The sequence below is a fragment of the Camponotus vicinus genome, unplaced genomic scaffold (genome assembly GCF_025532165.1).
Source record: "Camponotus vicinus isolate PSW18456_S1 unplaced genomic scaffold, iyCamVici1.0 SCAF_5, whole genome shotgun sequence".
Lineage (NCBI taxonomy): Eukaryota > Metazoa > Arthropoda > Insecta > Hymenoptera > Formicidae > Camponotus > Camponotus vicinus.
The window spans coordinates 20314520-20331169 of NW_028141977.1; the positions used below are offsets into that span (position 1 = coordinate 20314520).

The 16650-nt window shown below is 34.4% G+C and overlaps 1 protein-coding gene across 8 annotated transcripts in view; it reads right to left on the reverse strand.

Annotated features, from left to right (window-relative positions):
• Positions 1–13232: 13232 nt before the first annotated feature.
• LOC145971791 (rap guanine nucleotide exchange factor 2) overlaps positions 13233–16650 on the reverse strand; it is a 117504-nt gene continuing 114086 nt past the window's right edge. For all 8 annotated transcript variants that reach the window (XM_083099844.1, XM_083099848.1, XM_083099847.1 and 5 more), the window contains one exon: positions 13233–16260. In XM_083099844.1, coding sequence (XP_082955970.1) covers positions 16229–16260 — 32 coding nt within the window. In that variant the 3' untranslated portion in view covers positions 13233–16228. The remainder of the gene's footprint in view (positions 16261–16650) is intronic.

Below are 16650 nucleotides of genomic sequence, written 5' to 3' on the forward strand. Positions count from 1 at the left end.
TGTATATATATAATGTAAATTTCAAAAATGCAAGCAAATATATATCTATATACATAATAATATGAGATAATAAAAAAACTTGGATAAAGAATTGATAGTAATGCAAAGTGAATCGATTTTACAAATTGTACTTATCATTAATCTTTCCTAAAATATACGCTTCTGTTAAAGTGAATAAAGTTATGTTATGTTTTATAAAAAAGTTGAATTAGACAAATAAGTCTTTGATGTATATATATAATGTAGATTTCAAAAATGCATGCAAATATATATCTATATACATAATAATATGAGATAATAAAAAAACTTGGATAAAGAATTGATAGTAATGCAAAGTGAATCGATTTTACAAATTGTACTTATCGTTAAACTTTTCTAAAATATACGCTTCTGTTAAAGTGAATAAAGTTACGTTATGTTTTATAAAAAAGTTGAATTAAACAAATAAGTCTTTGATGTATATATATAATGTAGATTTCAAAAATGCATGCAAATATATATCTATATACATAATAATATGAGATAATAAAAAAACTTGGATAAAGAATTGATAGTAATGCAAAGTGAATCGATTTTACAAATTGTACTTATCGTTAAACTTTTCTAAAATATACGCTTCTGTTAAAGTGAATAAAGTTACGTTATGTTTTATAAAAAAGTTGAATTAAACAAATAAGTCTTTGATGTATATATATAATGTAGATTTCAAAAATGCATGCAAATATATATCTATATACATAATAATATGAGATAATAAAAAAACTTGGATAAAGAATTGATAGTAATGCAAAGTGAATCGATTTTACAAATTGTACTTATCGTTAAACTTTTCTAAAATATACGCTTCTGTTAAAGTGAATAAAGTTACGTTATGTTTTATAAAAAAGTTGAATTAAACAAATAAGTCTTTGATGTATATATATAATGTAGATTTCAAAAATGCATACAAATATATATCTATATACATAATAATATGAGATAATAAAAAAACTTGGATAAAGAATTGATAGTAATGCAAAGTGAATCGATTTTACAAATTGTACTTATCGTTAATCTTTCCTAAAATATACGCTTCTGTTAAAGTGAATAAAGTTATGTTATGTTTTATAAAAAAGTTGAATTAAACAAATAAGTCTTTGATGTATATATATAATGTAGATTTCAAAAATGCATGCAAATATATATCTATATACATAATAATATGAGATAATAAAAAAACTTGGATAAAGAATTGATAGTAATGCAAAGTGAATCGATTTTACAAATTGTACTTATCGTTAAACTTTTCTAAAATATACGCTTCTGTTTAAGTGAATAAAGTTACGTTATGTTTTATAAAAAAGTTGAATTAAACAAATAAGTCTTTGATGTATATATATAATGTAGATTTCAAAAATGCATGCAAAAATATATTTATATACATAATAATATAAGATAATAAAAAAACTTGGATAAATAATCGATAGTAATGTAAAGTGAATCGATTTTACAAATTGCACTTATCGTTAATCTTTCCTAAAATATACGCTTCTGTTAAAGTGAGTAAAAGTTACATTATATTTCATAAAAAAGTTGAATTAAACAAATAAAATAATGTTTCTCATTGTGTGTATAGCCTGTGTATATAATCAGTTTACTCAGACAATAATGAATACATTATGCGAAAGTTATGGCTGCGTGAACTTTAAAATAAAGACCTTGAGAAAGGAAAATATGTAAATCTATTTAATTACGTACAAAGTGATGTAAAAATAGCACTTTTATACGATTATGTAAAAAAAATAAGATAAATGTAAGATAATTATTAAATAATTTCATAATATTATTAAATTTAATTATATTCAACTGTTTTCTTCTTTTTAATTTGAGACTCGATTCAAACTGCAATTATGAAGAAAAGTCAGGAAACTAATGTACAGTTAATGTCGATAGAAAAATCAGATCTGCCCGATATGTGACAACCTCGGGTCTTTTTAAATTTCCGGTCGTGTCTCCCAGCGAACGACTTGTTTTCGACTATCGATCGCGATCGCGGGGCGCAAAAATTCGACGTGAAATTTAAACGGGCATAGGAAATCGAGCAATTCGGGTCGAGAAAACTGGAACGTGCGCGTTCCGCCCACACCTATCACCGATCGATACTAACACGTCGCTTAGACTACTACTGGCATAATCAATACGGGCTGATATATCTGGAGTGAGAGTGAAAGAGCGTACCTCGTAGGAAACAGTGGAATCGTAAAGCCGGGACGAACATCGGCGATAAATTGTCGTTGGCGGACAGTAGAATACAAGCTCGAATGGCCGTCATAAAACGAGCGGTTTCCTTCGGGAGAGAATTGTCATTCGCGAATAGAATCTCGCGCTTTATATGTACGACCGTGTAAAGCAACGTGACTACAAATCGCGTAAAAGACAAACCGATACATAAAATGTTTCACAAACTCTTCCAACTTGATTTCAAGAACTGAAAATTTTTCATCAATTTAGAGAGCAATTTTTATTTGGAGAAAAAATATAGAGGAAGCGTATCATTTATTTCTCTTTTTCCCTACATAATATTCGATAATAAATATCTTGATGATTATATCTAGAATTAGAAAGATTTCCAAAGGTAATAGTTACTTAAAGAAAAGCTGATGGCAGTTACGTTATTTCATCAAGACATTTTAATTTTATTTGCGAAAGACGTCACAACATTTGATATATTTTAAAATAATATATAAAATTATATATTTTAAAAATATATGTACAATCTAATATTGCAATAATTATCGACTGAGTGAGGCTTAGTTTCAACTTCGATTTTGAAGCTTTCGTGAAAAGCTTAGATACAAATATTGTATAGTGCAATATTTTTCATTAAGTATATTTTTCGTAAGATATTCTTAAATTATGCAAAGTTTTATAATATTACGTATAATAATTTTCTGTTTAAAATATAAACAAAATTGATATTTTTGAAGAAATAATGGATTTTATTGCCATCGGCCGTCAACGATAGCACCATATTACCGACTATGGATAGACTTAAAACAAAATATATATAAAACAACCAATTTTCCGCATTGTTTTTTTGAAAAATTCCTATTTATAAATTATATCGTAGTCATGTTACAAGTTACAATAAATTATCGTTATTCTTTAATAGAAAGAAGTAAATCAAAAGCGCTGAAAACTAACGTAAAATATAGATTACTAATTGCTTATATAATGTGAAAAGAGCGTAAACAAATACAAGGAAAAATAGTTGCTCCAGAAAGATTCTGATAGAAAGAAGGCAATTATTAGAATGTACGACGTATGTAAAAAGTCTGTTTTATAGAGATAGCTAAATCGGTTTCGATAATTGACGTATAAATAATTTTTATAAATTATTTATACGTGAATATAAGAAATGCAAGAATGACTCACGTGGATTTCATCATGTTTTGACGTCATATGATCTACTACATACATGTATGTATATACCTATACATATATGATTTACTACATGTATATACACATACATGACGTTTATATTATTTTTAATATATGTCGCTAATTATTTCCATTTTTCGATCGTCAACAAACCTGTACACTATATATATAATACTATAAACAGCGGCGTGCAGTACAGTTTCCATCACCTGTTGCATAATCCTCTCGCGTGCGCAATCCATCGATCGAAAATGAAAAGATGCTGGACCGCAAGCGAGCGTGACTTGCACGTGCTGAGCCACGTTTACGATAAAATCGAGCATAGAATCGCCTCTCTCTCGAAAGAGAATCGCGCAAAGCGAATGATTGTAACGGTGCTGCAAATTCGCCTACGAACCTAATATGATTTAAATCTACTAATAAAAAGGAAAGGCCCAATTAGACGTCATTTAAGCCTTGTCTAAATTTATCTTTATTTAATACGATTTAGCCAAGGCTTCTGATCACGATTGTTTATACAAAAATATTCTGACGATTTTTATTAGGACCTGAACATATTAAGTGATTTTATATATAAATTAAGAAGAAGCTAATCTATAATCAATCGATTCTGATTAGTTACTTATTACAGGTGAAAAAAAAATAATTTATTCTATATTAGAACAATAGAACACAATTTAAAAAATTATTTCTCACTTGCAACTACTCGTAATATTCTCGTTATTGCAAAATTATATTCGCAAGTTACAAAACTTTTATGTTCCGCTAATTTAAACTTTTATTAGATCGTAAAAAGAGAGACGTGATTTTTCTCCGTTTCTCTCGTTTAATATTAGCTTGATAGTAAAAAATCTTTAAAGAGAAAGAAAGAATTTAAAATAAATTAATTTCTTACACAATTAATCATAAATTAAAAATAATATGTATCAATTAGAGATACATATATTAAAATAATAATTAAAATAATAATCTTGTTAGACGTCATGTCCTGAAATAGATGCATAACGAGCATATTACAGAATTGATGCTCATGATTATGGAAATGGCAAAGAATAGAACGTTGAGTCGTTATCCTAATCGCATGTCTCGTTCGATATTGACCAATCGTAATCCACATTAGAATAAACGGAAGCATCGGGATATTGTGAAACGGCGCAAATATGCAGTTGCAGAAATTGTAATGGCGAGCAAGTTGCAGAAGCAAAAGGAAAGTATGTGTAAAAGAAAGAAAATGCAGAAAATTAAGCCGCGTTAGAGGGAATAGATAATAAGAAGAAAAGCAAATGTAATAAACCTGCAAAAAATATGAAGAGAAAAAATTAAAACAGCAGAGAATAAATGAATGTAACGCGTAAAAAAGTTCATATCATATATAATCATATCTGTCAGAAAAATAAATATATGAAAGAGGAGAAGAGAGAGAGAGATCATTAAGATAAAAAGTTGCGTTAAATTAATGAAAGACGAGGAGTAAACAAGAAGCACATGTGTCATAAAGTGTGAAGAAGATAAAGAACTAAAAAAGTACGACGAAAGAAAAAAGGGGGAGGAACAAAGCTAACAAAGCACACCGTTAAAAAACAAACAATATGCGAGAAAGAATAAAGGCGAATACAATATGAAAGAATGAAGAGGTAAAGACGAGAGGAAGAGTAAACTGGCGAGCGAGAGAGAAGTGTGCTCGAAGGGAAAACGACAAGGGAACAGACAATCGACAGATGCCATGAAGAATTTCTGCGGCAATACTTTATAATATAGTCGTTCCGTTCGTCTAACGGGTGGCCTCATGCATGATAATCGTATGCGTTCTACAATGTGAGATATCCTGAGATAACCTGGAGATGTAAGAATCAAGAAAGAGAGAGAGAGAGAGAGAGAGAGAGAGAGAGAGAGAGAGAAAGAATCTAGTGTTTAGTTTATAAAAGTATAATAAAAAAAACTTGAGCTAATATCATGTCACTGTCACCATCATAGATTACTTTACACCTGATTATATCCTGTCACTAGTTGAGCGATTATTCGAGTGAAACTGAAATTATTCACGAGTGAGCTTATTAATATATAATGTTCATGTATAAAGTTACTTCTTAACTTCTAATGGAATATTTAATGTTCAAATAAGGAAAGTATTCAATTTCCTATAGACAATCTTGTATATTGAAATTAATCAAATGTTAAATTTGTGTTGTATATTCATATACATATATATATTTTTTTACAAAAATATTTTGAGCTTTTAGTTTGAATATAATAATTATCATATATTTAAAAAAAATCTTTAATCAGCATTTCATATATTATAATCACAATCTAATATTTATCATCATAATAAAATTATCAACTTATTTAAAGTTAATTTTGCAAATAAAAAATATTCAAGGAAAAAAGTATCTTACATTATCTGTAAATAAGCATAAAAAGTGTGAAAAAAAAAATAAAAATTAGAAATAAGCCTGTTTCAATGTCTCTCCTATTCCTAAGCTTTCTATTTCAACATCGAAACTACAGCTTTCTTGATTCGATATACTAGAAGATTCGATCGTGGAGCGCACAAGCAAGTTCAAGGGCCGCGAACGAGATCTTACCGCGAAAAACGCTTTCTCCTATACAGTACCTATGCTCATGTACCGGGTGTCTGCGGAATTTCAATTTCAATTTCCGATACAATTCAAGGAATTATCGTACGTAAAATCAGGGCTGCTTCATTTTAATTTCAGATTTAGCTCTACTCCTGTCTTCAATCTTTCAACATATAAACTGAGAGAGAACTGGCGCATAATACACGATAATAGAATTTATGGTAATAATTCTCCTCGTGTATCGCATTCCAGAAATTATTCTCGCGATGCATTAACGGTATATGCATCGCCCGCAAAAATTAACGTTTCGATGAGCGAAGCGGTGGAAAATGCCGTTAACGATATAAATCAGAATGTATAACGCGAATCGCGCGAACCAGGGTTAGCAGTTCGAAACGGTGTTAATAATGTCGAATAATAACGACACGGGCAAGATCGAGCATCCTTGATAACTCGCTCAGCCGAGCTCAAACACATCCAAGCGCATATACATGTGTAACGGATATTAATTACTTTTTATGTAATTCCGCTCACGGTACTCCAATATTGCAGTTACAGCGGTAATAATGCTGGCAACCGATTTAGCGCGTGTAATGCAACGCTAATTGCTCCGTTCATTGTGCTCCCCCCTCGTCATTACTTTCTCCGACATGATTATCACCGCCTGATTAACAGTCGCACGATGATTCGAACCTCGCACGAACCTTTTAGCACCGCGTCCTTATATATATAGCGTATTTAAATCGAAAGAATATTCTATGGATCTGATAATCGCACTTTCTACGCTTTCCCAATGTACCGGGAACAAATTTCGCCCACGCTAATAGTCGTCAATTTATGCAATCTTTCCTCGAGAATCGAAAAGAGCCAGGTAAGAGCTGTCAAAGATTTTACATGGGAATTTTACATGCGTTTCTTGCGGATACGAAGAAAAGTGAAACCGAGGAGAGGATATAAAGATCAATAAGTACCCTAGTGTACACTAAACTTTACTCATCGCTCGGTTGATCACCGGAGAGAAAGTGGCCGCGCGATGATGGACGTGATTTTCGTGGCGTAAAAATAGCGCATCCGATGACTCGCGTAGACGGATATTTATGGTTGCCGTCGTCCGGAGATTATCCGACCGACTGATGCGGAAATAACGATCAGTCGGATACGAAAGTTCGTGTTTTACGCCAACGGACCATTACGTCTGGAAAGACGCGAGTGCGTCTCTACTCGAGCTGGACCTCCTGGAAACCTGCAAACGTCTACACAATTCCCCGCTCGTTTTCGTTGTGCTATCGCTAAACGAGACTTCGCACTTAAAACGCGCGAGTAATCTCGCAAAAACTCGAGACGAACCTGTGCGACGTGTTTATCTCACAATTAGTGTACGATATGTGATATCGCGTTATATAACGTACATTAAAAATATTTTTAAAATAAAAGAAATTTAAGCAGATGAGAGAAAAGTATTATAAGAAAAGAATTATTAAATTTGTAATATTCAAGTATGCAATCCCTTACGAAATTGATTAAATGCTTTAATTCATTTTTATTTTCTTTAATTCGGATGTAGTAACTAATTGTAAATTTATAAATATATAAATATAATAATGTAAAGCCATGCTTGATTTTTTAATTTGAGACATATGTTAGTAATATATAACATACAAAAAATTTTGAACAATAAAATTTTTATCGCAAGAAAATTGAGAAATTATTTTGGGCATTTGATCAAAAATTACTGATGGAATTTAAACGAATGAATTAAATTGCAACGAGAAATAAATTCATTCAATCAAAAGTAAAAGTTCAAAAAATAGTTGAAAAGAAATTTGTAAATATACAATGATTTGATCAGTTTCATATGTCATTATACATCTTAATGAAGCATCGATAAGTTGTATAAATACATACCTGCGTTTCACAATCGCTTCACAGAGAAAAATGTATACTGTATTCAAGTAAATATTATTTATTTTAAGTATATTATAAGTTTGTATATCCGCAAATATAAGTTCATCACAAGCATTAAATTTAATTGAATATATTCTGAATTTTAGTAAGTGCAGTATTTTAGTCAAGAATATTAAATTAAAACAAAAATTTGGTTTGCTTATTACATAAAGTAAGTTTGATTTTTCTTCTACAACTTTACAATATTCTTGAAGAGAAAATAAATTCTTCTTTTGAGTACATGATAATGAGATTTTCTAACACTTGTGATGAGTATATTTTAAGACTATTGTCAAGAATATATTCTTTGTTGAAGAAAAACTATTACTTAAAAAAAGAAAAATAAACTGAGTAATCGCTTTTCTTGACAGTAGAATGATGTTTTTCTCTGTGTTGCCTTTGAAATGATAAAAGTGGAGAAACTGAACATATATCTGCAATAAGAGGTACATGTGTGTCGGATTCTCACAAACGTGCGAGATCTGTGTTTACCGACCTGGCTGCAGAATGATTTTCTCACGAATCGGAAATGTCGAATCGCGAGACAACAAATCTTCCTCGACGAGCGATCTTCCTTTCGTTCGCGTTTTACGCTCGACACGTTAAATCCGCCGGTTATTTCGTTTCCTCCTTTCGCGAGAGAGAGAAATCTCTCTCTTCGGAAACGCGATCACCGTTCACCATTCACCGAAAGAACGGACGCGTATCACATCGGTCTTGCGTGTCACCTCGGTATTTCTTCCGTTCGATATTTCATTCGCCTTTATATCGTCGTTCTTTTGGCTCGTTGAGCGTGACAGAAAGAGTACCTCGAGATACACAGCCACAAAGACCGGGGTGACAGCAGAAGAGAGACGGAGAGAAAAAATAGAGAGAGAGAGAAACGACGGAGACGTTGTTCCACGGCGAGCCTAATCGGCGGGATACCGTTTTAACGAACCTCCGAGCGCTTAATAAGCGCGCTCGTGCAAGTAATCGACAATGACCTGCCAGTCGATGTACGCGACGTTATCGCTATTCGATAGATAATAAAAGCGTGTCTTTGGATGAGCGGCTGTTTGCGCTGCTGCTTTATTCTGCATCCGCGACACGCCGTATATTAAATTGAGCACTAATGGTTCCTTAATTACTTCGGCTTAAATACATTTCAAGAGGAAAAAAATGGGAGAATCGTTCCTTATTCTTGATATATCGCGCTGAAATCGTGCGATAATCGAGCAAAGTCGAGTCTCGAATCAAAGTATGTACGTGAAAGTGACGAGGCTCCTTTATATTTGCACAGGCAATTCGCGAACCTTATTGACGCAATTGGTTATCGCATTCGACTCACCTGACTAATCCGAAAACACACTGTATATTCCAAGGATCGTCGCTCCGGAAATTCTTCAGGAAACCGATGGATTACACGTGCGCGACTGTCTCGCACTTTTCTCGGAGGATCTGGACACGCGTCGCGATCGACAGAATCTCGCGCTAGAAACTGATTAGCAAGAGCTCGATAAATTCTCGACAAGGCGACAACACGGCAGCCTCGTTATCGAATGCGTTATCGTAAACGACGAAGATAGCACGACATCCGAGCGTGCCCGAAGCCTTGTTGTCGCGGTAAATGGTGCGGAAATCCAGGTTGTACGTGCGTCGACCTGAAGCCGATGAGCATAAGCGTGGATCCACCTTCCTCGTCCCTGACCTGCTCAAGTGGCTTCGATGAATCACGTCGGATGCTGACAATCCACGAAAATTCACACGCGGGGGAGTCGAGAGGTCTTCTCTCTCTCTTTCTTTATGTCGCTTCACTTTGCAACGAACTTTGAGCGCGAAGAGATGCTTGTTTCGTCGAAACGATTATAGTTAGATTAAGATGCAACCCTTTGCACAGAATCTTGAAGGTAAAAGTGATAAATCTTTATTTTTCGTCGATTTTTTCAAAGTTAATTGAAGCTGTCAATGACAGATGATTGAAGATTGCATGAACGCTAAATCCATTTCACGTCTGATTACATGAAAAAAATAGCACTTGATATCATTATCGAGCTATTTTGCTCCGATCGATTGATTGACGAAAATTGAAGCGAATCAATAGCAAACAGTCTACTTGCTTTAGAAATTTTCAGTAAGATTCAACGATACACTCACAAAAACTTTAATAAGCTTCTCTGTAAAACATATCCCATCTACTGTATGACGAAGAATAAGCGCATCGACCGTCTAATCGAGCGTCTATACAAATGAAGGAAGTTCGCGCGAAGAATCGGAAATTATCTCTTCCGTTTCCCTTCGACGGTCCTCGACGAGCATGAGAAGAGATTCTCTCGAGAGATTTTGTTTCGATAGAACGAGAATGTCTTTCCTCGAGGTAATCTTCAAAATTATCAACGATAGAAAAATATTAAAAATGCAAAAGTCTATAAGAATAAATTACTTTTCTCCGCCAAATCACGCGTAGATCTCAAGATAAGATTAGATTCTTCAAAATAACAGAATGATCCTCTGTGCGATTCAATTGTACGTTCATTTATTCCCTCGAGTCTCTTTGGTTTTGGAGCTCTTCAATAATAGAAGATCGTCTTCAATAACGAAGAAAATGATCCCTGGATAGAGTCGGAAATCTTCAATGACGGAAGATTATCGAGAACGTTGCAATAAGTGCCAGGTATCGGGCTGGTCGAATAAGAACTACTTCGTCGAATCATTCACGGAGATTAAGTCGAAATTACATTCTCTATCGAAAGTACTGCTGCTGGGATCTCCGATGAGATTCAATTATGGTGCATTTGCGAGCATTTAATAATCTCCGATGTAATGTGCATTCCTATGCGAAGAAGGATAAGTGCGATGTAATGAGAGGCATACATGGAAGGGCTCGCACCTTTCGTAGGATCTCGCTAATCTCAAATACAATTCCTAGACTTTATATCGACTTTCGTTCTCGATAGCCAAAAGCACAACTGATGGAACTGAAACGTGTCTGTGAATTTCAAAGCGAATGAACTTTTTACATCTATCAATAATACACCCGAATTAATAACGTAGCACCCACACTGTGTAACATTCGCACTTTAATTTGCAGATAATATCGACTGTCGCGAAATCGATTCGCATTCGAAGATCACCCGCGATGGGACACCCAACGATCCGATTGTCGGGCCAAGATCCTTCGCGCATGATCGGCAACGCGCATGTTCGCGGGACGGAGATGAGCGGGCAAACGGAAATCGCAACGAAACAACCCCGGAAACCGCGCCTGTCGAACTCTCGGAGCCGATCGCGAGATCTCGGACGAAGGGAGGTAGCGGGTTCTCCAACAACTAGACGCGCGAGAAACCGAGCGCACACACGGCGCAGGTAAGAGCGGTTTTCGAACAACTACGTGCCGGTCGGAAGGCGGCGTTTCTTTCTCCCCTGCATCGTGCATCGGCTCGCCGCAGAGAGAGGGAAATGGCGAAACCCATGGAGTGGTGGAGTCGAAGTGCTGCTGCGAAATACGGCGAGGGGGAGGAGGAGGGGAAGGGGGGAAGAAAGGGATACGAGCGAGGATCTACGATATCCCCCGTTGAGATCGTCGATGGCCGATCGGAAAAAGCTCGGCAAGAACAACCCTCGGATGATTTTATCGACTCCCCGATCGTCGACAGCGATCTCCTTCTACATTCCTTGTAGAATCCCACAATCTTATTTTTATGAAAAATTTTCTGTAAAATTTAATTTATATCGATTTACATTTTAAAAAGTTTAATAAACTGTCGATTAATCTTTAATATCACAAATGATTAATTTGTAATTTATAAATGTTTCATAAGTGAAAGAAAACAGACACTGATGACACTTAAAATTCGTGAAATAATATATCAATTATAAAAAATATAGCTGAAAAGATATTTATCAGACTGACAGTAAAATTTTCAAAGTACTTTATTTGGAATAAAGTAATATCGGAATTATATTTTGGAAGGAAAAGGGAAGAACGTTGCGGGCAGAGCGTGTACTCAAGTCGCAATTTTACGCGTAAGTGAATCGACTAACCCCTGACTGTCAGTTGGTTCCTGTCTAAAGCAACAGGTGCTCGTCAACCGCTGCCATGTGGCCGTTGCACGAATGGAAGGAACTCGCTGTATCGAGGCACATTTTTTTTTATAAATACACGAGCGATAACGAGAAATTTAAAATTTTCTCCAGAATAAATAAAACAGTCCATTTACGCATCCTTGCATTTAAAATAATGACAAATAAATTCCTCACGGATTCTTTACCAATCCTTTAATTGTTCATATATTGTGTTTGCTGGGAGGGATTTACAGGTGTACATTAAATGAGACTAAAACACGTATGCGCGCGACTCTTGGCGGGTACAGCTGACACGAGCCCCGCGTAAGTCTACAAATGGTAATCTTAAATATGCGTGTATTCGAAATATGTATTTTTACTTATATATTAATAATCGGTAGACTCTCCGCATCTACACATACGGTAGACAGATATACAAAACATCGTATCGTACAAAATAGTAGCGGTAGTATTACCTATCAACTTTGTTCCAACGAATGATCCGCTACGCACGGTACCGATTATAATCAACATTCGTCCAGTTATTCTTTTTAAAAACGCGATAAAGGACAAACGTATTAACGAGGGAAATTAATGAGCTTCTCGTGGTCCTTTCGAAAAGTGCTTGACTTTTCAAAATAAATAAATATATTATATTGACATGTATAATTAATCTATAAATTATATCTATATTGTTGTCATTAAAATACCATACGTAGCGGTGTACTAATGGAAATAAAACTCGAAACTTGAACATATGCTCGAAATTCTATGTACGTATATACAAAATAGTGATACAGGGCGTAAAGTGACACAATCGCATCTATCAAAAGATAGATCAGAGATAAAGCAACCGATATAAAAAGGGGATACTTTGTTTAAAACCTTTTGCAAAAATTCCAGAAAAACAGAGTACATCTGAAGAATGTCGAAGAAAAAATTATTATTGTCTCTAGAGACATTCTTCGACGATATCCTTTAGATATGTGTTGTTTTTCCGTATTATATATATTGATAAAGGTTTTTTTTTTAATACATATGTTCTCCACATTGGTTCTCCTGCCTTTTCAAAACGTGCGACAGAGTCATTTCACGCAAAGTAGCCTGTACATATATCTTGAAGAATTTTGTTAAAGTGTTGGTCTTTGTACTGTTGTAAAGCGTTAATAAATAAGCGCGGGGGATGGATCTCGATGCGGGATAGGATCAATAAACGAACGAACGAAACTAAAAAGACGGGAGACATTTTTTTGTACTATGATTCAAGTTTTATTAAACAAATTAAATACAAAAGATTTTCTGTTGTTTGCTGTCCGCGTTTTATATATATATATATAGCCGAATATCTCGGGGTTATAAATAATTAAAATAACAGAACAAGGCGTGGTATAAATAAAAAAAAGAAAGAGACGTTGAGCGAGAAAGGTGTGACCCGTCTTAACTTTCGTTTCCCGAAATAGCGAAACATTCTCGCTTGCTTGTATTGTACTGTTACGAACAAGATTTCTCTAAAAGAAAAAGAGCAAAAATCAACTAACGTATCCAGGCTTCCTCAATTCGAGGCTTGATTTGTATCGCTAACTAAAGTTACACGGATTTGCCAAAATACTTAAAGTTTGAATTTTTATCGAGAATTCTGCAGTACACCCAAAACACTTGTACAATTCGTATATATTTTATTTTATATTATATATGAAAGTTGCGTTGTTTTATATTAAAGGTTCTTATATATTTTAAAATTGTTAGATATGTGCCAATAATTATATAACAAATAAAAAAGGAAAGAGAGCACACATATCTACAAAATTCTCGATAAAGATTCATCGATATTCTTTCCGAAAGAAAATAAATAAATGCATGTGGAATGCACGTAGAGCCTGGTATGTCTAAAATGCAAAAGACGACAAAAGAAAAAACGAAGATAAAAGTAGATTTGTCGTGTCAAAACTGAAGAAAGAAGATGATTTAGTTTTGATACTGTTGATACTTTGAAGAACCTTAGTTACCGGTAAATACGCTTAAAAGTTTCTTCGAGAACGTTGGATATTAATGTTTAAAAGTCGTTAGGATATGTACAAAGAGATATAATATTTGAATATGAAGTAAATATATTGAATTTTCCCATTGTCCCGAAAGACCGAGCTGGACCACATTCCCTCCCGATCCTTCGGGATCATTGGACCTTAACGTCGAAGAGTCACACAGTTTTCGTGGATGTCGAGATTGGTCTTTGAATAAAAAAAAGAAGAAAACAGTTAAAAAAGGAAAAAAATAAGCAATAACAATATTTAATGGCAAGCCATTAAATGAGGATTCCTTTTCTTTCTTCTTTTTTCTTAAACGGTCAAAAGTGGAAAATGTGTCGAGGGTCTACGAAACACGGCAAGACAAAGTTTGGAATGTAATTAATGATAGAGATCCGAGTATCCAGAAAAGTACTGTGTTGACTCTCGATACTCTCTCGTTCTCTCACTTTCTTACATGCACGCACACACACTCGCATTCTTTCACATTCTCTCTTTCTCTCGCGCACTCTTTCGTTTTCCGCATACTTGACAATCGCAAAAACGGTGCCTGGGTAATTAGGCCCTCTTTGCTAACGCGTCGATACACATCGTGCACGCGAATTACAGTTCCTTTATAATACTTGTAAAAGGACTCGAGTCTCATGCAAATGGACAAGAGCATATATCTGCGTGGGTATGTGAATGTGTGTCGTGTATACACACACGTATTTTTATGTGTAATATACATGGATAAACTTACGATAATAATGTCAATCGCTTCTTCTGTACCGACATATAAAGTAGCGAAAAATTTTATTTGCTTTTCTTCCTTCTCGCCCTTGCCCTCGAATTCTATGATGTACGATCTAAAAAGGTTCCTTTCACACACACATTGCGCAAGAATAAAACTAACAGTTACCAATATTGATAAAATAACGAAGGATGATGAATCCGATGATAATATTGGATAAAGTACCAAACTAAAGATGAAATTGAAAAAACAATAACTTACTTGCGAGTTAAAATTCGTTATGTGTGTTCGTAAAAATAGTTGGAGTATAGTTTTTCGTAACTTATAAATGCGAGAATACGCTTAAAAGGTTCACACTAGTGTGAAAAACTATTATCTCGATCGTAATTTTGGAAAAGTTCTTTTTTGTTCTTGATTATGTCATTATTAAAATTCAACAAAAGTTCAATAAAATTATCAATTTCTCTTGTAAAATTTAACTTATCTGAACCAGATTGACGATAGAAATCTCTTAAAAGCAAGGCGCTTAAAATAGAAAAGATCATTTCGTACGATTAGAAATGTTTCCCTTTTATTATCTCGATTAAAAAAAAAAGAGGCGAATCTTTTTAATTCTTAAACCTGTAAAATGTCGGTGGAGCGCGATCGTATTGGACACGAAGAGAGTCAACCGCGCGATCCTAAACATTTCACATTGAATCTTTGTCTTATTCTTCGTGCATTCCTGCTTCCCCTCGCTAAATATTATATAACACTATGCTATTTACACCAACTTACATTACTACGGGACACTAAAGATTAACCTACCAAGTATATATATATTACAGGACACGTCGTCATATTCAGACTTTCTCTGGCGACACGCGCAGTATATATATAACATCTTTGGACTCGGTTTTATTACACATTTATATAGAATATTATGATCGCTTTCTCGTCTAATCCGCTTCTCGTCATCTCATGAGAGCTCGCAAACATGTAACAACTCGACAAGTGTTCCCCTTCAGTCTAATAAAAGAAAAGTACTCTTCTATAACTCGTCTCCTGCTTATCGATATTCGCTAGCTATTTGATACTTTCCACAATACATTGTATAAATATCTTAACGCTTGAGATTCTCTCGACGGTTCCGTCAAGTTTGTCACGGGGATCCTTGGAAGACAAGCGTTTTGCTTAAATAAGAATAAACGCCTTCATCTTGCGGTAAAACATAAATAGATGTTGCACGCGAAAAATTGCCCACGCGACTCAAGAATTAGCGTCGATTATCATATTAATGACCGAATACACCATCGAATAGGATATATTGGCTATCGAATACGAAATCATATTTATAGGAAGAAACTTTTTCGCCTGTCGTTCCTTTTCTCGTATTCTCTTTTCGCATGTGGTATATCTGAAAACGATTTTTGATCGCGTAAAAAATATAATACGACGAATATAAATAAAACGGTAACCGAAACTCGGCGAGATTCGTGGACCACTTAAACCGCCGACACTTGGGCGTCTTCGTCATCTGTAACATTTCGAAATGTGTTTTAGTATGTGACACGTCGCAAGTGTCAGGTATGATGATCGGAATACGAGGGACTCTAATTTGGGTAGATATGATTTAATCGCGTGCAATTTTGCTCGATTTAATAATATCGATTCAAATTGGAGCAAAGATGTGATGAAAAATATCTCAAGCAAAAAATAACACGGAAAGATTTCTGCTAGAAATTAAAAACTGTTGCAAGATATCCCATGCTGGATAGCAAAGCAATAATACAGATTCTCATATTTATACTTTTCTATACTTTTACAAATTTTAGAGTCTCTCGCTAATGCAATGTCTATAAACAAAACATTCGTTGTTTCTTTCTCTGGCTCTAGATCTCTAATTATTTTGAAACAAGCTAATTTA